The following is a 21,445-nucleotide window of genomic DNA, read 5'->3' as shown; positions in this document are numbered from 1 at the left end:
TGAACCGGGTTCGATTCCCCGCTCCTCCATATGCAGCTGCTGGGTGACCTTGGACCAGTCACACTTCTCTGAAGTCTCTCAGCCTCACTCACCTAGAATCATAGAATCATAGAGTTGGAAGAGACCACAAGGGCCATCGAGTCCAACCCCCTGCCAAGCAGGAAACACCATCAGAGCACTCCTGACATATGGTTGTCAAGCCTCTGCTTAAAGACCTCCAAAGTAGGAGACTCCACCACACTCCTTGGCAGCAAATTCCACTGTCGAACAGCTCTTACTGTCAGGAAGTTCTTCCTAATGTTTAGGTGGAATCTTCTTTCTTGTAGTTTGGATCCATTGCTCCGTGTCCGCTTCTCTGGAGCAGCAGAAAACAACCTTTCTCCCTCCTCTATGTGACATCCTTTTATATATTTGAACATGGCTATCATATCACCCCTTAACCTCCTCTTCTCCAGGCTAAACATGCCCAGCTCCCTTAGCCGTTCCTCATAAGGCATTGTTTCCAGGCCTTTGACCATTTTGGTTGCCCTCCTCTGGACACGTTCCAGTTTGTCAGTGTCCTTCTTGAACTGTGGTGCCCAGAACTGGACACAGTACTCCAGGTGAGGTCTGACCAGAGCAGAATACAGTGGCACTATTACTTCCCTTGATCTAGATGCTATACTTCTATTGATGCATCCCAGAATTGCATTGGCTTTTTTAGCTGCCGCGTCACACTGTTGGCTCATGTCAACAGAGTGTTTGTTGCGGGGGAAGAGGGGAAAGAAGATTGTTAGCTGCTTTGAGACTCCTTCGGGTAGTGATAAAGCGGGATATCAAATCCAAACTCTTCTTCTTCTTTGGTCCTCCAGGGGTTGCTGAAGAGCAGCTCCCATCAGCCCCAGCAAGCATCCCTCCAGTTATCCGGGATGGTGGAAGTTGTGCTTCAAGCAGGATCTGGAGGACGTTTAAAATTTCATCTCGTTTCATGTTTAATTAACATTCCACCTTTCTGTATCACTAGCTGCAGAAACAAGAAACACGCAATGAAGATCACGCCCCTTAAAACCCGATACAAAAAAAGTCACGATAAAAAACACACAGCTTTTTACACAATAAAATTAAACACCAGGAAATAATAATTAAAACAGAAATTCACTCTTGATCATTGCAATAAATAATTTCTAATTTATTCATCAATAAAAATAACAGCATAAAATTGCACGATACATAAAAAAACCCCAGATAAAAGGATCAAACTGAGAAACAAAGACACGCAACTTACAGAATTATTGTATCAAGTACGCACGCACAAACACATGCAGAGGCAATTGACACCAACAACCCTGTGGGAGGGAAGAAGAGAGCAAGGGAATTAGGCAAAGACAACTTTAGGGCCTCTCTGCCCCTTTTCTCCTCCTCTGTGATGAAGAGGCATCTTCAGAATGACAAATCCAAGCCGCATCTTCTCCTTTTCTGCCCAAAGGTGACTGTCCCGCCATCGGCCAGCAGAGTGATCCTTCTGGAGAACATGAACTGCTTCTGGCCCATCATACAGGTCAAGATCAAGCGCTGTCAGCAGGTAGGACTGTCCACTTTTTGCCGTGTCTTCGTGGGGCCCTCCCCACGGGTGCTGCCTTGATTTCACTGGAAAGGTTTGTGTCGTTCTCAGGGGGGCATTGACACTCGCGTGCGTGGCATCGAGGTGCTGGGCCCCAAGCCCACCCTCTGGCCCATCTTCAAGGAGCAGCTGTGCCGGCGCACGTACCTCTTCTACACCACCAAGGCCCACACCTGGTGCCAGGAAATCGCGGAAGACCGGATGCAGCTGCTGCAGCTCTTCAACAGGTCTTGCCCTTTCCCTGGGACCGCAGGGGGGGAGGGGCAGGGGTGTCCTGCGGGGCAGGGAGGGGTCTCCCTCTTGCGCTGGGAGGGGGTCCACATTCCCAGCCCTTCCCACGCTTACCCCAAGACAGGGTTTCCCAAACTTGGGTCTCCAACTGTTGATGGACTACAATTCCTATCGGCCCTGATCATACGTCTTGCTAGCTAGGGATGATGGGAGTTGTAGTCCAAAAACAGCTGGAGGGCCGAGTTTGGGAAACCCTCTCGGAAGATATCCATCCTGCTCCTCCCCACTTTCATCTCAGTAGTAGTAATAATAATAATAATTTTATTATTCATACCCCACCCATCTGGCTGGGTTTCATGTTGTTCAGGCTCCTGCCCTGCTTTGTCCCGCACCCTGTGCAGCCATTGCTTCTCAGCCCATTTGCCCCTGACCTCCAAAGGCCTCCAAGCTTCGCCCAAGTCAGCAGCTGACCCTCCACCCCTTTGCCCTTTCAGGTTGAACAGTGCCTTGCGCCACGAGCAGGTCTTTGCCGACCGCTTCCTTCCCGACGACGAAGCTGCCCAGGCCCTGGGCAAGACCTGCTGGGAGGCTCTGATCAGCCCTTTGGTGCAGAGCATCACCACTCCAGGTATGGCATCTCCTTCCTGGCACAAGTCCTCAGGAGCCACACCCTCCCTCCCCTCCCCTCTCCCAGCAGCCCTCCATGTTGACTCTTTCCTGCCCTTCAGATCCCAGTGGCATCAGCCCCCTTTCCTGGCTCCTGAGCCAATACCTGGAGAACCTGGAGGCTTCCCGGAGCGCCCAAAGCCGGGCGGCCATCTTCAACTCTCGCGTCCGGCGCCTGAGCCACCTGCTGGTGCACGTGGACTCCAGCAGCCCTGAGGCCGAGGAGCTCAAGCCCCCTGTGAAATCCAGTGAGTGTCTCCCCACTCCCTGCTTGGGCAGATGGGCAGCCCAGGAGGGGCAGGTCCCCTTTCCGAACTGAAGGTGGGAAGGTCACCCCAGGGGAGCCTCTGGCAGGAGCAAGAGTGTCTGTCGCGTCCGGGGCTGCAAGGGGGGGGTGGCGTTGGAGGGAGAACTGGGGAGGGAGGAGAGCCCTCAAGGTCCCGTATAGTCAGAAGTGGGTGCCTGGGTGCTCCGGTCCCCGTGGATAACGCCGCACAACCCCCACTTTGCAGACGGGAAGAACGGGAAGAACAAAGAGTCGAGCTCTGGGACTGTCAAGGCAGCTGTGAAGAAGCCCAGCAGCACCACTGGCATCACCCAGTGCTGGAAAGGGGTGGTCCAGCAGCAGGTAGGGGGAGCAGAGGACCAGGCGCGAATGGGGGCGCCAAGCAGGGTGAGATGCGGCTTAGCGACTCTCCATTGCTGCAAACAGATGTCTTCCTGGCCACGTCTTCCATGGCAGACCATTCACTAGTCCTGCTGCGTTGTTCTCACTGTGTCTGCATGCAGCTGCTTCCCTGCCTATTAAGGGGTTACTGGGAAGGCAGCCTTGGGGAGAGCTGAGGCTGCAGGACAGGACGGGGTGTGGACCAGACTCTCCCAGGAAAGGGGGTTTCCTGGCTCCAAACTCTACGTGGTGCTGCTAAATTAGGTGGGAGCCTCGTTCTGATTTTGACACTTCTGCCCCAGTTCCAGTCACATGCCCAGACTTTCCTGACGACTGACAGCCAATCCAAAGATGAGCTAAAGGGTGTTTAGCGCTACCCAGGACAGGCAACCAGCCAGGCATCCCTGCCCGCTGGAAGACTTCCAGGCAGGCCCCAGGGAGCCAGAGAAGGGCGTGTGGGTTGCTCTGACCCTGTTGTGCTCCTGCCGTCCCTCTGCCCAGGTGAAGCTGTTCCTGGAGTCCTCCTGGCAGGCCCCGGACTTTGTGGAGCGCTACTGCAACACCTACCTGCGCCTCCGCACCGCCATGGAGGAGCTCTTTGGGCAGCAGATGTCCTTCATGCTGGCCCTGTGCCACGGCTTCTCGGGGGGTCTGCTGCAGCTCTCCTTCCTGACAGCCATGCATGTGAGTAAGGGCGGAAGGGTGGGGGGCACGGCCTAGTCACGGGGGAGCTCATTTGCAAGAACTGTCCCTCTGACACCCCCCCCCCCCCGGATCTGCAGGCAGCCTGGCCTTGCCCCTTGCACTTCCAGGGATGTCAAACGTGGCCTCATCTCAGAGCCTGCTTGGCTCCCCTGGCCTGATCACAGAGCAGCCAGCCTCCCCCTCTGGGATCTTCCCCAGATGCCTTGTCCATCCCCTTCCCTGGAGGCGTTGCTGCTGGTTTGGAGGGAGGAATCCCCCTCGCCCCCCCTCTCCCTTCATGGAAACTCCACCTGCTGCCTCTCCCGGCTTCAACTGGTGCCTCTTGCTCTGTGGCCAACAGGTGAGTGAGCAGTTTGCCCGCTACATCGACCGGTGGATCCAGGAGAGCTGGGCGGACTCTGGCAACGTGGAGACTTTGCGGCGCCTGCAGCAGAGCCTGGAGCCCGTCCTCTTCCTGGCAGGCCTGGAGTTGGCCAACACCTTCGAGCACTTCTACCGGTGAGGAGGCCTTCGTGGGGCAGACATGTGGAATTGTACTGGGGAGGGCCAGAGCTCGGGGGGGGGGGAGAGCAGCTGCCGTACAGGCAGAAGGTCTTGGGTTCAGTCTCCAGGAAGGAGGGAGATATTCCTGCCCGAAGCCCTGGAGCCACTGCCAGTCAGTGGAGGGACCAAGGGACCTGGCTCAGTCCAAGGCAGCTTCCCATATTCCCAAGGAGCTGCTTATCACGTTGTTCTGGGAGACGGCGCAGGAGTTGGGCAGGAAGTGGTGCAGCCTGTTCCTGGCACTTCCATAAGGAAGAATGACTTGAGAGCACCAGTTCAGCTGCTGGGTTCCTTCCTTCCTTCCTTCCTTCCTGGGTCTCTTGTACGTGAGGCTGGCCCGCCCTGCAGGAGGGGCGAGGGGGGTCTGGGCTGACGGGTCTGCCCTCTCTGCTTGCGCAGGTACTACCTGGGAGACCGGCTCCTGTCTCAGGGCAAGACGTGGCTGGAGTGTGCGGTGGTGGAGCACATTGGGCTCTGCTTCCCCAACCGCTTCCCCCAGCAGATGCTGAAGAACCTGAGTGAGCTGGAGGAGCAGCAGCAGCAGTTCCACCTCTTCCAGCTGGAGCAGCTCGACAAGCACCTGCTGGAACTCGACCAGGACGGGAACTGGGAGGCGGAGGAGGAGATGGAGGAAGGAGGAGAGGTGAGAGGCGAAGGAGGGGCCAGCAGGGCAAAGCCCCATCCCTGTGGACCACGCAGGAGGTCCTCTGCCCCCAAGGCCTTTGCTTCCTCCGCTGACACTGCCTGGGCAGCCCCCACTGTCCGCCAAAGCCACAGACCTTCTGTATTTCCCCAGATGGTGGAGGCGCAGCAGCTGTTCTCTCGGAAGGAAGAGGCCGAGGTGAAGGTGCTGGCGCTGTCTCCACGCTGTTGGACCATCTCCTCGTTCTGCTACCTGGAGGATCCTGCAAGGTTCTTCCCAGAATCCCTCAGTCAGCACCTGAGCAAGTTTGCTGACTTCTACACCCAGAGTGAGTGCCAGGCTGTTCCTGAGCCCAGCCCTGCCTCTCTCAGGCGGAGTTTCGGGGGGCAGGTGGACCCCACTTTTACCCAAGACTCTGAACTTGGAAATGAGAACCATCAAACTTTCTATAAAGAAATGATACAAACCTTTGCAGGGAGCTGTGAGTCTTTAAACCATCCTTTGAGAGAGGCAGCATTAAGAGGTTCATAATCTTTGGAAAATCTGGCTAATCTACGGAACGTGGGATGAGACAACTAAAAAAAAAAAAGATTTGTGTTTTGTTCATGCTTCTCCAACCCCAGTATTGTGATATCCTGTACTTGAGCAGAGAGGCAGAGAGAGTGTTGCCCGTCTTGCTGCAGTATTTCTCCCTGACCGTTGCCTTTGTCTTTCTCAGGTCAGAGCCGCTTTGGGCTGGAGCACACCAAGCCGCGGCGTTTGCAGTGGACGTGGCTGGGCCATGCGGAGCTGGAGTACCAGGGCTGCCTCCTGCACGTCTCCACCCTGCAGATGTACATCCTCCTCTGCTTCAATACTGCCGAGGTCTGAGACTCCCTTCATCCCCACTTGCTTGCCATCAGCTGGGCATCTTCCGTGACTCATAGGATGGCCTGCGTTTGCATAAAACATGGGTTGCCAGTGTGATGCCTGCTAGCACAGGTGTGCTCAAGAGAGGCCTTCCTCTGCTCCTGGACTCACTGAAGTTTAGTTTGAGAGAAGCAATCTGTTGCCACCAACAGCATTGGTTTAGGGGTGTGCTTGGTTGCAAGGGTGTGTGTGTATTGCCCATGACACATCCTCCAGTTTGCAGATCTGCCCACAGGTCCTGAAATGTTGGTGACCGTGTCTTGAAACAGCCCCACTGCCTGAATTTTGAACAGTAGATATTGAAAGCCCTACCGGACCCCCAGGCTTGGCTTAGCACCAAGCACAGTTCCTGTTGAACTAACTCCAGGTGTGCTTTGTTGGACAATGCTTAGCTTGCCTTCTATCTGCTTCAGAAGCTGCAAAACCTTCTCATGGTTATCCCCACATCCTGTCATTGCTGCTGTGGCTGAAACTAGCAGTTCAGTGACTCCTGCTGTGTGGATTTGAGCATGCACCCTGCAAATTTCCTATTTCCTGTGAGTGGCTGGGGCAACACGGCCAGATAGGCGGAGTATAAATAATAAAATTATTGTTATTTTATATTTGCAAGTCCCCCCAATTCTTGAAGGAGGCACTAACTGAACCTGCTTCCATCACCATGACAGGTGTTCAAGAATTACCTCCATTTTCTTTTCCCTTTTGGCCCTAGGAGGTTTCTGAGGAAAGGCTCTTTCAAGCCACAGGTCTCTCCCCTGAGCTCCTCGATTGTGCGCTGAAACCTCTGACGACGAATGGGATCTTGACCCAGAGCCAGGGTAAATATGGAGATGGGATCTTGAGTTTTCCCAGTGAGGTGGGTGGGATCCTGACTTCCAGCTACTTCCATGGAGCACTTGCTTTGCCCAAATCCTTTCGAAAACTACAGCCAAGGAGAGTTTCCCAAGCTAGGCCTCAAAAAGAGCCAGCTATGCTGGAAATCTGAGCAGTTCTGCCAGTCTGAAGTCCTGACATCAGGGGTAGCCAACCTTCTAGGTGTTCTGCACTACAGTTCTCACCAGCCCCTGCAATCTTGGCTATGCCTGCCCTATGTCTTTTGGCTCCAGGTATCTTGAGGCTGAGTGAGGGGACACTAGCCCAAGCGCCCAGCCAGCGCCTGTGGCTGTTGCCCAAGCAGACCTACTTCGATGTGGAAGAGAACGAGGACAGCGCTCTGGAGATGAAGAGGAACACCATCTGCTGCCTCCTTCTCGAGATCCTGAAAGAGGAGAGAGAGCTGCACATCGACAGCCTGGTGTTCAGGGTACGAAATGCAGGGACCTGGCCTTGTAGCGCAGTCCAACTGGTAGCCAATACCAGAGACTAACCCACTCTTTCTGCCTCTCCCAGGTGATAGATGCCTGCCAGAAACCGAAGCCGGGCTCAGTCCCAAAGTTCTCCAGCTTCTGCTGCAGCAGCGCTGACGTCCTGTCCTGCGTGCTCCACCTGCTAAACCAGGGCTCCATCCAGCGCTGGGAAGACCACCCTCATCTCTTGCAGTGCGTCTCCACGGAGCCCCCCGCCCTGCCGGCACCAAGGAACCAGCCTCAAGTAGTCTTCCAGACTGTTGAGATAAAAAAAGCACCCACTGCACCCTGCCCAGAAAAGAGACAGGCATTCTCTACATTTAGGTAGAACTGGATGATGGCCTGCCGACACAGCTGCCCAGAATGCTGCCTTCCTGCGTGGGGCTTTTCGAGGCAACGGCGAGGAGGGCGACGGGTGTTTTTGCTCCATGGCTGACTCCGACTCCTCCTCATAGATTGCAAGCTGCCTTTTCAGCAAAGAGCAAAGTGTGCTTCGGTAACATTGTGGGCTGCGGTGGGCAGAGCTGTCTCCCTCCTGCGAGGAGAAAGTAGAAAAGTTGCTGCAAGCAGCTGCTCCCAGAAGGTGGATGTTTTTTATTCGAGCCAAGGGGCTGCCACTGCCTGGCTGCCGTAAGCCGGGCTACCAGCTGGCCTGTTATTCGGTGCAATAGGATGCAACAAAGACTGGTTGATAAACAACCACAGCCTTTCCTGAATGTCCAGAGTCGCTTGTGGTTGTATAATCCAGGCGACTCGGGAAGCGTTTTCTCCAGATTGTATACTTGCCTTATTTCCCCCAGTGTCAAATTGCCGTGCAAACATGGCCCAATGGAAGGATTGCTTCCTTCCCCCTCACTGGGAATGTGATCTTTTGATTAATGTCTCTGGCCTTAGGGGAGGAGCATCGCCCATCCTTGCATGTTTGTTTGGCTGCTGGACAAAGCTAGCACCTCACTGAGCTGATCCTCAGGCCACTTCTGGTCTGTTTTTCTTTTTTGTAATCCTCAAATCCAGGGCTAGCCAACATGGTGTCCTCTAGATGATGTTGGGACTACCCACTCCTGACAGCTGCAGCCAAGATAGCAAGTGGTCCAGGAACTTCAGGAGTTGTAGTCCATCGTCATCTAAAGTGCCTCCTGTTGGCTACATGTGCTCTGATTTCTTTAAGACATCCTTTCAGTCCATAAGACAGGACATCCGGCCTAGCCTTTGTGTAGGAATCTAGTGCTGGTGTATTTATTTTTATTTATTTTTTATTTTTAGTGTATTTTGTGTTCTCGTTTTATATTTTTGTGTTATGAACTGCCCTGGGATCTTTGGACGAAGGGTGGTATGCAAATGTAATAAATAATCACAATAATTATTGAGCCGCTCGCATTCTAGCCTAACAGTGAGTGCCATTGGGCAGAGGCTGAAGAGTGAACGGCCAGCACCTTTCCCTTTGCAATGGATGAGTCAGCCTTTGATGGGTGCTGAAGCCCTTGCCAATGGCCAGACCTGTGAACCACGGTGCAGTAAATTAGCTGCTAGGGCCAGCTGTTTAATTTTAAAACAAGACCTAGAAGTTTGTACTCTCAGATGTAGCTTGTGAGCAAGTTCGTTTACATAACAAGTGCACACAATTTGTGTAGTAGCTATAATGTCCACATCCCCAGTAGGTAATGTGTGTATTTGTAGAGGTCTATAGGGACCTATAGCTGTCACTGAAGGAAGGGATGGTTGCAGACACCGAGTTTTTAAACATTACACATTAATATGGCTTGTGGGAATGGGCCATGTGGCCTTTGACCTTCTGTTAAGACTCCAGCCTTCCTCAGCTCCAGCCAGCATGACTGGGGGTCAGAAATAAACAGGATCTGTCATCTTCCCAAAATCAGGTACGTGAGGTGCTGGGCTTTGGGAACGCGGCATGATGGCCAGGACAGGGTTCCAGAGTCCTCACACCTCCTCCCCAAAGCCTAGTTAGCACTTTCCCAGCTTTGGCAAGGAGGTGGCAGAGCTCTAGGATCCTGCCAGAGCTTCATGCCTCCATCCCAAAGCACAGTACCTTGCTTACCTAATTTTTGGGAGGCCAGTGTGAGGACGGGGGGCTCATATTTTCACCTTGCTCCCCCCACTGCTCTCCCACACATCAGGGCAGTGTGCAGCCCACAGTTTCTGTGTCAAAGTACTCTTGGTGGCCCACTTGTTATGAAAAATTGGACTGCCCTGTTGGAGGGTCAAAAATGAGGTGCAAGACATCTCACTCACTGGTACTTCTGCATATTGTTTTACCTCCCATGCTTTCTGTTGCCTCGTTCAATGCAATGGCCAGCTGCTTTGTCATTTCACTCCTTTCTGAAGAAGTCCAAAACCTGCAATCCCATTAACTGCTGAAGTCCAAATAATAATAATAGTAACAATAAAACAAATTGGTTAAGAATCCATGGCCTGGTTTCCTTGCACTATCATGGGTCCAGCGGTATAACGTTAGCATGAACCAAGTTACTGTCTTTGTTGCAGCAACTGAATTCAGGCGGTGTGTTGTTTGGTAGAAATGTGATCGGGTGCCTGGGTTAATGGACTTCAGCTTGCAACAAGGGAGGAAGGCGGTGGAGCTCAGCACCTGAAAGGCAGTCTGAGCATGGCCATCTCATAGGGGGCCACACCGTAGGTGTCTTGCCTTCATGCAGCTGGACTCCTTAACCAGTTAAGCGCAAGCAACTTTGCACAAATGTTTCAGCCATCTTTACACACCCATTCTCTCCACCCACCCTTTTTTAAAAAAATACCCTCCCATTGCCAAAGATTTCAGCAGATTACTACAGGATGTGGAACAAAGAAGTACCGGTTCTTTAGACAAGGGAAAACTATCACAAAAGGCTTTATACTCTCAGGCCTGAACTTCTTTGGAAAGCAAATTTTCAACTGCTTAGGGACAGGTGGAACTGTGGAAGCCAATGCAGAGGCTTCTGGAGCTGGCTTGCACCCACACTGCACCTTTTCTCCCCAAGATCAGCATGCTGGTAGACAGCGTCTAACTGTGCATGCTGGGGTCAGGTTTAACAGGAGGCAGGAGGGGCTGCCAATAGTAAAAGATGGACATTTATCCAAAGGCTTAGAGTGCCTCTCCTCTCGGAAGTATGCATGTGTGGCATGCTTTTGTTTCTAACCTGGTAACAGATAAGTCTGTGATACCGGAAGGTGGTTTTCATTGCTGGTCCGCTACCTTTGACACCGAAAGATCAATCCGTTATGAAGATCTGAACAGGGAAACATTTGGCGATATGGGCTGGTTGGAATTCAGATAGCTTTTAAAGAAGAGAGACAAGAAGGAAGAGTCTAGGAACAAGTCACCAACTTCTGATGTGCTGCAGAAGCTGCTCTGGCCTCATGCAAGGAGCTTGCAGTAGCCTGGTGCCTTTGCATTTACGTTTTCTCAAAACCGGCAAGCTCTACAACCGCTTTCGAAGCCCCCCTTGCGGTTTGCCACACGCACGGCAGTAGGAGAGGCCGGTGTTTTCAAAAACGGCAAGCCCAGGTTCCCCTTTTGCTCACAGAATTAGTCGCCGTAGTTCTTTGACCTTTTACAAAACAAGCCAAAAATTCCAAGCCGACTCACAAATTGACCCGAAGCTTCGTCAGTCACAATGGTACCAGCATTAATTTATTAAAATTAATCCAGAAAGCAACCTTACATTAAGTTTAACAAAAATAGAATCTTGTAAAAAATGGGGTTAACCCACCATCCCTGCTCTCCTAACCTCGAGCAGCTGCGTCCGACGAGCAGGCGCAATACCACAGTTTAGGTCTCTTGAGTTCGGTAGGATACACTTTCAAGGCAGGGGAAGGTTGGTTTGGCAGTTCTAGTGACACAAGGAGCTCCAGGAAGGCAGGGAGGCCCGGGCCTTGGAGTCCACTTGGTTTTTGAGAAAAGGAGAGAGAAGGGAAGGGGTTGGGGGGGGCGCTGGCGGGTCTCGTCAGGGAAGAGGAGGGCAAAGAGGCACAAATAGCTGCCACGGGAAGGCTAGGCTCATGACACCTTTGCTGCAGTTACTGGCTCTCTCGTTCTGGTGCTTGTGTTGGGTTTTAGGATGTGTTCGTGTGGACATCTGTGTCTGTGTGTCAGTCATTTTTAAAAGGAACTTGTTCCTCCTCATACATCCTGTTCTGCAAGAGACCTGCCTCGCGAAGGTGCAACTCGGCCCAGCTTGCAGAGCTCAGGAGAGCGCTGCAGTGGGTGCAGTGGCCGTCAATGGAGTGCACGGCCTATAAGCTGGCGCTCCATCGCAAGACAGCGCCTTGGCCAGAAAGCCTTCCCGGGGGCACAGGCCGCAGGGGCCTCTGGCCTGCCCTCCCTCAGCTGTGTGAGCAATGGCTCCCCCTCTTGCTTCACCTACCTAGCAGGGCCCAGCAATGCGGCAATGAAAGCACACACTGTTTCACCACAGCTGCAGTACATCCTGCAAGAAGAGGACCACGGCCCCACAACAACTCTCTTTTTCTCTCGTCCTGCTTTCTCTGTACTCCCCCCACCCCCACCCCAAATAAAAGCCAGAACAGATTGGTTAGTGAAGAAGCCCCTCGGCTTCCCCCTCCAGCCCCATACAAGCTGTGCTGCTTTAGCAAGGCCCTTCCCCCTTCCTATTCCATTGGAATGGCACTCATTTGAGTTTCTCCCGCCTTTTGCCCTGGAGGTCGGCTTACTGTGCTTTAAAGTGGCAAAGAACCAGCCGTTCTAGGATTCAGTCCCTTTGCTCTGCTGCACCAGAGCAATCCCGCCGTCTGTGGATCTGTATCGGGTCCCAGAGGCAAGCGCTGCCCTGGGCTCGGGCACTCCTGTGCCACCTCCCCCTGACAAATGGGGGGGAGCAAACAGCAACGCAGCAACTCCAGCCTTTGGTCTTGCCAACGTCTTGAACTACACAAAGCAGCTCGTACCTGGACCAGCTGCCTGCTGCAGAAACGAGTTGCCCCTGCCTTTCCTTTTTGCCATCTCTGTACCACTTGCTTTCTATACTCCCGCCTGGGCATCTCCTCAGGGCATGAGAAGCTGAGCAGTGCCAGGCCCGCTCCAAGCAGGAGGGGCCACGTATATTTTAGGAGAGACGGGGAAAGCCATTTTGTGTTAAAAGATGGCAAGGTACCCAAGATCCCAGGAGCCCTCTGTGCATTGGGGGCGGGCACTGCAGAGTGGCACTTGTGGGCAGAGGTCCAGCTTGCCCAGAATGCAATGGGGTGAGCCTGGCTGAGCAAACCCCCTTTCTTGCCCATGGCAAGGCATGGGAGGGAACAGAGTCCCAGCTGCCCCGAGCCGCCGGCTGGTTGGGGAGCTGTGCAAGTCCCCCCCTGGCCTCTTTCATTCCTGGAACAAGGAAAACTGGCCCAACGGCCGAGTCTTCAAGAGTTCAGGCTGAGAAAGCTCTGTGAATGGTGCAGGTGTGTGTGTGCCTTCCTTCCGTTTCCTAGGACCAAGTTCACGTTAAAAACTAAAACGAAAACAAAAAAAAACCTCATGGGTGAGACGTAAAGCAAATCGGGATGCTCCTTGCACAGAACAAATGGAGCCAAAGAGAGCCCTGGCCGGATCAGGGCTCCAGCCCTGGGCCATCAGGCAGTCCAGTCCAGTCCAGTCAGTCATCTTCGGCAGAAGCAAGGAGCTGGATTGTCCCTCCTCTGTTCAGCACGGCAGAGCCCAAGTCCTCCTCGGGGCTGTTGCCTCGGGCTGCTTCCTTTCCTTTATCCTCACGCGCTCTTTGTGTAGCCGAAGATGCCGATGGGGAAATGCTTGACGTGTGTCGGCCACTGTGCGGCCAGCTGGAAAAACTTCACATCGTTCCACTCGATGCCGTCAATACAAACTGCAGGAGAGGAGGCAAGAGAGAGGAAGGACATTCAGGCCAGGAGCAGGGAAGGTGTGGAAGCAAGCATTCAGAAGAGAAGCTGAACTGGGGCTTCCAGGGAAGAGCAAGACATGAAGAAGAAGAAGAGTTTGGATTTGATATCCCGCTTTATCACTACCCTAAGGAGTCTCAAAGTGGCTAACAATCTCCTTTCCCTTCCTCCCCAACAACAAACACACACTCTGTGAGGTGAGTGGGGCTGAGAGACTTCAGAGAAGTGTGACTAGCCCAAGGTCACCCAGCAGCTGCATGTGGAGGAGCGGAGACACAAACCTGGTTCACCAGATTACGAGACTACCGCTCTTAACCACTACACCACACTGGCTCTTGTGTGCTGGTGGTGGAAGAGGAAATGCTGTTCAAGTTAAGCCCAGAGGTTGCTAACTTAGGGCTTGCAGATACCACGGTGTAACAGATTGGTGGAGAATTTCGGCGATAATCCCGCAGCCTGAATTGTGCCTCCATTCTCCACTAACCTTCTTATACGAACTTTCAGTGTGCTGCCCCTGGAGGCCTTTTTCTGTGCCCCCAGGATGATCCATTAAGCACCAGATTCCCATCTTCTACTTAAAGAGAGTAAGAAGTGTTTTTAGGATGTGCAATATGAAGCCAAATGCACACACCATTCTGCCTATGGTTTGTGAGAAATTTGCTTGCTCTTTCAGCGTTGTACTTGTGCCTCCCTGCTGCCCTTGGAAAAGTCTTGCACATGTCTAGGTGTGTGAGAGAGGAAGAGATGCACATGTGGTCTGTGTGTGAGAAAGACGGAGCATATGCATGTATGGTCTGAAAAGGAGAGGTATGTGTGTGAGAGAGACGCAAAGAAGTATGAGTGAATGTGTGGTCTGTGAGAGAGAGGGAGAATGAGTGAGTGTGGATTGTGTGGTGAGGGTGAGGGTGGTATGGCCTTCTTGGTAGTGGCACCCTCCCCTCAGATGTCAAGGAGATGAGCAACTATATAACTTTTAGAAGACATCTGAAGGCAGTACTGTATAGGGAAGCTTTTAAATGTGTTTTTAAGTACAGTGGTACCTCGGTTTGCGAACATAATCCATTCCGGAAGTCCGTTCTTAAACCGAAACAGTTCTTAAACAGAGGCGCGCTTTCCCTAATGAAGCCTACTGCCGCCGGTGCCCTTTCACCGTTCGGATTCCATTCTGAGACCGAGGTAAAGTTCGCAAACCGGGACACTGCTTCTGGTTTTGTGGAGTTCGTAAACTGAATAGTTCGTAAACAGGGCTGTTCTTAAACCGAGATACCACTGTATGTTGGAAGCCACCCAGAGTGAACCCAGTCAGATGGGAGGGGTACAATTAATAAATTATTACTATTATTAGCCACCCAGTAGATTTCCCCTGGTACTGGGGGGAAACTCCCCTTTTATTAAAACATCAACAGCATCTGAGTGTGAAATCGTTATTGTGTGATCTCCACAATCAGTACCAGGTTGGTAGGTGAGGGCTGGAAGTAACAATGACTGTACTCTCTCCAAATAGGTTGGCGAACACCCTGTTTTAGAGCGATGGCGGAGCCACGAGGCGAACAGAGCTCTGGCTAGGGCTATTCAGAAAAGGACAACAACTCATAGAAAAGGCCCACTCACCACGGAGCATGGTGTTTTGGTGCTTGGCTGTGCAGATCAGGCGTGTGATCCCCTCAATTACTTGACTCTTCGGTTCCAAGTCCTTCTCTTTGTTTTTCTTAGTCAGGAACATGACTGCCAAAAGATACCCATTCGAGATTCAACAGATGTCCACACAGTGAAATCCTATCGCTGAGCAAGCACTGGAAAAGTTTCATGCCCCTTTCCACAGCACATGCAAAGAGTCTGCCCATGAGGACTATAAGGACAGTTCCCAAATTTTCCCCCCTGCCCCACAGACCATTTGAAATTTGCTGAGGGTTTTGCCGGCCCACTCACCAATTTTTCTGCCTGAAGCGGCAGCTATGATGCATTATGATTCTCAATTGTGTTTTCACTGCCTCTTTTGTTTCTTACACACTGCATTTCATTGTATAACATTTTGAATTCCGCGAAATTTGAACCGTAACAAAATGAAGTGCAATGTAAGAAATAAGAAAAGCAATTACAATGCAATTAAAATGTAATAGAGTGGTACCTCGGGTTAAGAACTTAATTCGTTCTGGAGGTCTGTTCTTAACCTGAAACTGTTCTTTTTTTTTTTTAAGAAATTTTTATTGGGTTTTCACATTTTATATAGACAAAAACAAAACACAAAACACAAAAACAAACATAGAAAACAACAAACATGTATAACTTCCGAAAATCTTATTTTCTAACCCTGGTCCTTGACTTCCCCCCACCCCCTCCCTTGCATCCCTATTCCCAAATTTATGTCAGCAAATTGGCATTTCTCCTCTTTTCTATCTTAATATTAGTCCTTTTATAGAGAAAAGCAAAAATAAATTTTTCCTAAGTTGGACCCCAATTCCCTTCCATCGATTTCTCATTTTGTCTTGAATGATTTTCTTATTAACTAAACCCCCTGGTCTTGAGTGTTGTTTAAATTTAGATCCTTCCCTCCCTCCCATCCCCGATTTGCGTCCCTTCCCAAAACATGTCTAAAATAACAGTTCTTTAGCCTGGGTTCCGCACGTCCGAGGCTCTCAAATCTCTTTCAGTCCCTCTCCGCCGGTTTTGTTGGTAGTCCTTTATGTCGGTCATCGAGTCTCGAAAGAGTTCTTTCACAATCAGTCCAATCAGTCCATAGTCTCTTCCCATATTTAGAAACAACTGCTGAAGAATTTCCACAAGGCCTGAATCTTGAAAATAATCAAAGTCAGAGTCTATGTGGAGGCCCCAATTATATTTCTTTATTTCAAATTCCTGAATTTCATAAACTCCCAGGGCCTCCACTTTCGTCTTCTGCATCTTTCGTAGGCTTAAAATAGATTTAATCCAATAGTCTCCTTGCTTATATTCCCCAGGTGTCCGCTTCTGGATAGTGTTTTCCCACTTCACTTGTTCTCTTTCTTGTTTTGTCTTCTCCTCTTCTTTAGTTATCATTTCGGATTCAGCTGTGGGTTCTTTCTCACTCAGGTCCTCATTACATTCAACAGAACTACTTGTTTCAGAATTCAAGGTCATCAATTGTTTGCTCATAGCCGTAGTCTGCTCTTGTAAAATTCCCACCAAACAGAACATCCTTTCGATTTCCCTCAGTATCTTTCCATCCACAACCATTGTAATTCCACAGAATTCCCCCTAGAGGGGATCTGGTTACTTAGTGTTCTTTTCTCCAACAATCCTCTATCTTGTTATTGTTTCTTTGTTTCCAACAATTTTGATTCAATTGTAACTCCTTTTAATCCAGAGGGATCTTAAATAACAATCTTTCCACTGTTAACAGTCCATTTGACAGCTTTGACAGCTGTCAAATTCTACGCCTCTTATACAGGCTCCAAAACGGTACGCTCCCGGGCCCGGGAGGGAGGGTTGTTTACAGCAAAGCAGAAACACTTCCAACACTCCACTCTCCTGCTCGAAATTACTTTTCCAAATCTTGGAAGTTACTATCTTTTTAAAACTTCCCCTTTACAGGGTAGGCACTCCAGCTTAGTTCTTATATCATTGCTCTAGATCGTCTGCAAGGGGGGGGGTGCGGACTTCCTTTTAGCACACCCCCCGATCGTCTCAAATTCGAAAGGTAGAATTTTTAAAGTTCGATTCCAAATTACTCACGGGTTCTTCTTTTCAGACCAAATTTCAAGGAAGGAAGTCAGCGCTCTCCAGTCCTGGCTCGCGGCTTCGCTCAGCGGCGGTAGCGATCGACTCTCAGCGCCGCGCCGTCCCCCGTATCCCCTCCGCAGCCTTTAAAAAGGCTCTTCGCGAATCGGGGGGGCGCTTAAGGCACCCACCGAGTCTTCAGTCCGCAGGCTTCCGCGCCTGCGGTTTTTAAGGGTCCCTGTGTCGCCGGCACGGCAAAGACCCATCCACCGCTGAGCCGATTCCCTCCGGAGCTCGGAGGGAATCCGCCATTTCCAGATCGCGCCAACCCGGAAGTCCTAACCTGAAACTGTTCTTAACCTGAGGTACCACTTTAGCTAATGGGGCCTCCTGCTGCTGCCCCACCGCTGCCGCACGATTTCTGTTCTCATCCTGAAGCAAAGTTCTTAAACCGAGGTACTATTTCTGGGTTAGCGGAGTCTGTAACCTGAAGCGTCTGTAACCTGAGGTACCACTGTATGCATTGTGTGGAATGTTCTGTTTCCTGTCTTCAACCACAAATCCACTGGCACGTCTTGGCCCACCTAAATGGGATCGCTGGTATTTCAGGGACCACTGTTTGGACTAGAAGACTCTTGGGCTAGTAGGAAACCAATCAATGTCAATAGTAAAAGAACAGCAATAAATAAACGAGCAGGCTGAGCTGGTATAGGCAGACAACAAAGAGCTGTGATGCTTCTGGGGAAGATTACCTTTCTTATTCTTCTCCTTGGTGACCACAGTCATGGCCATGGTGTTGGGGGCAGTCAGCTCCCCAGGGCCAGGGATGCGGCTGACCTGCAGGGAGCGGAAATTGCTCTTCAGGGTGTTTTTTATGCCCGTCTCCCGCTTCTCGGCCTCTTTCCTCTTCTCTGGACCCTGCGCTGTCCAGTAATCGACCTGCAGGCCCATCACCTCCACGCCGGGACTCAGGTTGCTGGAAGGAAGAGGGGAAACAGAAGCTGCAACCAAAATGGACCCCGAGCCAAGCTAGGCGAGCAGCAGAACCACATGGCATAGCTCAGGCCGGACTGTACCACCGCAGGTTCTGAGGGGGACAGAGGTGGAAGCGTGCCACTTACCCAGCTCCCGAGAGCCCGCTGCTGACCGATGGGGAGGGTGGAGGGGTACCCACCACCTCCTTGGTATAGGGGACGCCTCCGCCAGATGGAGACGACGAGCTGAGCAGCGAAGTGGTGCAGATGGTCACGTCGTCAGAATCAACTAAGGAAAGGGGGGAAATGGCCATATTATACCAGGGAGATGGTGGCTGATTTCAGGACCCGGGTGGCATTTTAACATCCATCCAATTCAGAGTGCTTCCAGATGACCTGTTTCTTGAGCACAAAGTTTGGGGGAAGCTTAGACGACTGTCTTAGATGTTTACTACGGCCTTGGTCCAGTATATCTGAAGGAGCGTCTCCACCCCCATTGTTCTGCCCAGACGCTGAGGTCCAGCACCGAGGGCCTTCTGGCGTTCCCTCATTGCGAGAAGCCAAGTTACAGAGAACCAGGCAGAGGGCCTTCTTGGTAGTGGCACCTGCCCAGTGGAACGCCCTCCCATCAGATGTCAAAGAGAACAACAACTACCAGACTTTTAGAAGATAGCTGAAGGCAGCCCTGTTTAGGGAAGCTTTTAATGTTTGATGCATTACTGTATTTTAATATTTTGTTGGAAGCCACCCAGAGTGGCTGGGGAATAAATAAATAAATTAATAATAATAATAATAATAATAATAATAATAATAATAATAATAATAATTTGTTATGCTTTGTCTGCAGGAAGGTTAGATGATGTTGCATCAATCAAATGCCGCTCCACCTTTCCCAATGGCTTCCCCCATCATTCGTCTTCTTGCAAAAAAGTCTTGATTCTGCAGTGTCAGGGAACTGCCATCAGTGCCGGAGGGAGAGAGCAAAATCCAGAGGGATTCCAGAGAGCGTCCCGGGATTGGGAGAGGCAGCCCATCTTCTGGGGAAGGGAATCAGTGTAGCACCAGTGGAGAAGGGGGGCAGATGGGGGAAGCGGTGAGGCGGTCCCATGACTCCTTGCCGGGGACCAGCGGGGAGAGTAGGGGTCCTCCGCTGCCTACGCCCTCCTTGCGCAGAAGGCTTTCGCGCAGAGAGAGACTAGGAGGAGACTAGGCGTCAAAGAGCTTCTTTGCTGGAAGAAGTTCAAGAAACGCCCACTGACGGATTCTGCCAGCGATTGAGACAGCCACGGGAGAGTGGCTGTCCGGACAGAAAAGGTTCACTCAGGCAACCCAGGCCGGTGTTTGCACCGGCTTACGCACAAGCAACCCCTAGGACCACTAACATGCAGGCATGTGTTTCTATTGCGCAATAGCAACCTTACTGCCTGCACAATCTTAATTTTCTGGCCTGTGACTGAATCCTGCCTGGAAATAGTGACACCTGGAAGTGCCCTCATTCCTTGTGAGTTTTACATCATTTACATAATCTGCTCTCCCAAAGCTGGGATTTACAGCCTTGCACCAGAAACACCTTGGGGAGCTTACTGTTGTTAGACATAGCTTAGCCTAGTCAATAATAATAATAATAATAATAATAATAATAATAATAATAATAATTGTACCCTGCCCATCTGACTGGGTTGCCCCATCCACTCTGGGCAGCTTCCAACAGATATAAGAACACAATATAACACCAAACATTAAAAGATCCAGTTATTACATAAGACCATAAGAGCCAATATTCCATCTAGTCTAGCGTCCTGTTCTCACAGTGGCCACCCAGAGAGATGCCCATGGGGCACCCATAAGCGAGATATGACCACAAGAGTCCTCTCCCCTCCTGCAGTTTCCAGAGCCCACCAGCAAACTGGAGGAGGCTCATCCTTGTGGGATGCTGGCAAGGTGGGAGACCAGAGCCAGACTGTCTTGGCCGTAGCCTCCGGGCGCCTGGCTCCGTGCCTTCTTCTCACCTGAGGTGCTGAAGGACTGCTCCACGAGGCCCACCTTCACCACCTGCCAGGGAACAAGGAGAAAAGCCTCAGTCAGTACCCAAAGACTTGCCAAGAGCCAACTTTCCATGCCAAGGAGCGGCTAACACAGCCTTCGTCATGCTGGCAGGGGATGATGGGAGTTGTAGTCCCAAATGTCTGGAAGGTGCCAGATCAGCAGAGGTTGAACAAACACCTCACATGACAGTGACTGTGGCTTCCTGCCAAACTACCTCCTCCCTTGCAGACCACCTTGGGGAAGGTGAAAGGAAGAAGAAGAAGAAGAAGAAGAAGAAGAAGAAGAAGAAGAAGAAGAAGAAGAAGAATAGTAGTAGTAGTAGTAGTAGTAGTAGTAGTAGTAGTTTGGATTTGATATCCCGCATTATCACTACCCGAAGGAGTCTCAAAGCGGCTAACATTCTCCTTTCCCTTCCTCCCCCACAACAAACACCCTGTGAGGTGAGTGGGGCTGAGAGACTTCAGAGAAGTGTGACTGGCCCAAGGTCACCCAGCAGCTGCATGTGGAGGAGCGGGGAAGCGAACCCGGTTCACCAGATTACGAGACTACCGCTCTTAACCACTACACCACACTGGTTCTCTTAACATTAACTTGCAAGACAAGTTATACAGGTGCTGCCAAGGAGAAGGAGAAGGGCAAGGGCTTTTCTGAGTAGTCTAGTGGCCCCCCAACAACAGCACTCACCCCAACAAACGGCACAAACTTCTGGCAGGAATCCTCGTCAGGGCTGTGAAATGGAGCAGAGGCAATTAAAAGCTGCAAACCCGCCCCCCCCCCGGAAAGAATCCTTGGCCTGGAAAGGCAACTGCGGAGAAGGGCTCATGCAGCCAGCAGGACCTCCCATCATCCTTTGCTCACCATCCTCCTGAGCTGCCGAGGGACAGGCCCCCCACCCCACCCCGAGGTGACGCTTCATCCAGGCTATTTTGTCCCTGTCCTTGTTGACGTGTCCCGTCAGTACGCAGCCCCCCCCGCCCCACCCCCAGCCAGCAAAGAGGTATAAACAAGCAGCCGTTCTGAGAGAGCCAAAGCGATGTCGTCTCATCTTTAGGATGGGGCGGGGGGGCGAGGGAAGAAGGACAGACTCCTCTGCCTTACGCAGCAAAGCAACCCCACCCCCGGCCACCCCAAATGCTGAGCACATGGCGTAGGGAAGGTTGCAGGAGGGAAGGAATAAGACGAGGAGCACAGGGACGGATGCGCTTAAGAGGCTCAGGAGGAGGGGGGGGGGCTTTCCTTCCCTCCCCAACATGCAACCAGGAACAGGCAGCAGCCCTTGTCTCACACAAGGCAGAAGACGGGGGTCGGGAGAAAGGAGGCAGGAGCCAGCTCTGTTCCTGGACAAAGAGGAGACGGACAGACACTGGGGAAGAAGGGCAACACTGCAGCAAGCCACAGTTCCAATACCTGATATAAAAATCAAAATAGAGGCTTCTTTTCCTTGAATGCCAAAACAAACAAGAAACAAAAAAGACCAAGAAGAGGGAGAGGCGTAAAGAACTGCTGGAACGTAAGCGGTCACTAAGATGACGGGCACCGGGAGGTGAC

The 21,445-nt window shown here is 51.5% G+C and overlaps 2 protein-coding genes and 1 long non-coding RNA gene across 6 annotated transcripts in view; 1 reads left to right on the top strand and 2 right to left on the bottom strand.

Moving 5' to 3' along the window:
• LOC309529323 (cullin-9-like) overlaps window positions 1-9,731 on the top strand; it is a gene marked incomplete at its 5' end in the record, with an annotated part of 33,770 nt that extends 24,039 nt beyond the window's left edge. Inside the window, 13 exons of the mRNA XM_082217208.1 lie at window positions 1,466-1,561; window positions 1,652-1,827; window positions 2,326-2,459; window positions 2,560-2,745; window positions 3,010-3,125; window positions 3,666-3,848; window positions 4,210-4,367; window positions 4,812-5,050; window positions 5,207-5,383; window positions 5,774-5,919; window positions 6,674-6,779; window positions 7,068-7,264; window positions 7,351-9,731. Coding sequence (XP_082073334.1) covers window positions 1,466-1,561; window positions 1,652-1,827; window positions 2,326-2,459; window positions 2,560-2,745; window positions 3,010-3,125; window positions 3,666-3,848; window positions 4,210-4,367; window positions 4,812-5,050; window positions 5,207-5,383; window positions 5,774-5,919; window positions 6,674-6,779; window positions 7,068-7,264; window positions 7,351-7,635 — 2,199 coding nt within the window. The 3' untranslated portion in view covers window positions 7,636-9,731. The remainder of the gene's footprint in view (window positions 1-1,465; window positions 1,562-1,651; window positions 1,828-2,325; window positions 2,460-2,559; window positions 2,746-3,009; window positions 3,126-3,665; window positions 3,849-4,209; window positions 4,368-4,811; window positions 5,051-5,206; window positions 5,384-5,773; window positions 5,920-6,673; window positions 6,780-7,067; window positions 7,265-7,350) is intronic.
• Window positions 9,732-10,931: 1,200 nt separating this feature from the next.
• The window catches only part of LOC309529374 (phosphofurin acidic cluster sorting protein 2-like), a 182,001-nt gene continuing 171,487 nt past the window's right edge, over window positions 10,932-21,445 (bottom strand). For 2 of the 4 annotated variants that reach the window (XM_082217423.1, XM_082217425.1), the window contains 7 exons: window positions 21,305-21,337; window positions 20,582-20,624; window positions 19,861-19,903; window positions 17,999-18,140; window positions 17,630-17,853; window positions 14,793-14,906; window positions 10,932-13,147 (listed from right to left, as the gene is read on the bottom strand). In XM_082217423.1, the coding sequence (XP_082073549.1) occupies window positions 13,032-13,147; window positions 14,793-14,906; window positions 17,630-17,853; window positions 17,999-18,140; window positions 19,861-19,903; window positions 20,582-20,624; window positions 21,305-21,337 (715 nt within the window). In that variant the 3' untranslated portion in view covers window positions 10,932-13,031. The remainder of the gene's footprint in view (window positions 13,148-14,792; window positions 14,907-17,629; window positions 17,854-17,998; window positions 18,141-19,860; window positions 19,904-20,581; window positions 20,625-21,304; window positions 21,338-21,445) is intronic. The other 2 variants (XM_082217424.1, XM_082217426.1) reach the window with 1 other exon arrangement.
• On the bottom strand, window positions 18,677-19,843 carry LOC309529827. Its single transcript, XR_014218497.1, has 2 exons — window positions 19,234-19,843; window positions 18,677-18,790 (listed from the first exon to the last, which is right to left on the bottom strand). It is a non-coding gene; the product is annotated as an uncharacterized lncRNA (long non-coding RNA).

This window comes from Podarcis vaucheri (assembly GCF_965113315.1).
Source record: "Podarcis vaucheri genome assembly, chromosome: 3".
In the NCBI taxonomy this organism is placed as follows: domain Eukaryota; kingdom Metazoa; phylum Chordata; class Lepidosauria; order Squamata; family Lacertidae; genus Podarcis; species Podarcis vaucheri.
This window is presented reverse-complemented; position numbering and strand designations above follow the sequence as displayed.